At 48.7% G+C, this 610-nt stretch overlaps 1 protein-coding gene across 1 annotated transcript in view; it reads left to right on the top strand.

Moving 5' to 3' along the window:
* The first annotated feature begins 556 nt into the window (after positions 1-556).
* The window catches only part of sema3e (sema domain, immunoglobulin domain (Ig), short basic domain, secreted, (semaphorin) 3E), a 16,428-nt gene continuing 16,374 nt past the window's right edge, over positions 557-610 (top strand). Inside the window, 1 exon segment of the mRNA XM_056598690.1 lies at positions 557-565. Coding sequence (XP_056454665.1) covers positions 557-565 — 9 coding nt within the window.

The raw sequence follows: 610 nt of genomic DNA, 5'->3' as shown, positions 1-610 counted from the left end.
CGAGCGGACGCACGCCTCACTGTGTCAGACGAACGCACGTCAAGCCTGCTGCTGATTAGAAGATGGGAGCCTCGTGTCAAACAAATATGCTGCTCTTTGTTTTCCTGTGGAGTTTCTTCCCACACTCTGGGCACACTGCCTACCCCAGGATACGGCTCTCCTATTCAGGTACACGCACGCTCACGCACACGCTCACACACACGCTCACGCACACGCTCACACACACGCAAACTGGGATGTTGGCACTTGTGTGCTTGTTTGAAGGGTACTGTTTAAGAATGTCTGTTTTGACAAAGTGTTGTTATAGTCCAATTAATGCCCTGCATAGGCTTATGATGCACTGCACGAAAGTAAACCAAGTGATATGAAGTAAGGAGTGATGTGGATGATGAATAACAGGGCGTTCAAAGCAGTCCTGTCGCTCCGGAGCCCGACATGCCTAACCTCCTAGGCGTGCTAACAGTTTTTTGCTGTTATTTTACTGCTGAGTTATTTTACTGCTGACAGTTTACCAATTGACCTTTACACGGGCAGGCTCTGTGACCCTTACGCCCAAATGACCCAGGTGGGATTCGATCCTGGAAACTTTTGTACTAAGAACATATACAGC

The sequence above is a fragment of the Gadus chalcogrammus genome, chromosome 9, assembly GCF_026213295.1.
Source record: "Gadus chalcogrammus isolate NIFS_2021 chromosome 9, NIFS_Gcha_1.0, whole genome shotgun sequence".
Lineage (NCBI taxonomy): Eukaryota > Metazoa > Chordata > Actinopteri > Gadiformes > Gadidae > Gadus > Gadus chalcogrammus.
The sequence above is the reverse complement of the archived record's forward strand: the minus strand, read 5'-3'. Positions and strand labels throughout refer to the sequence as shown.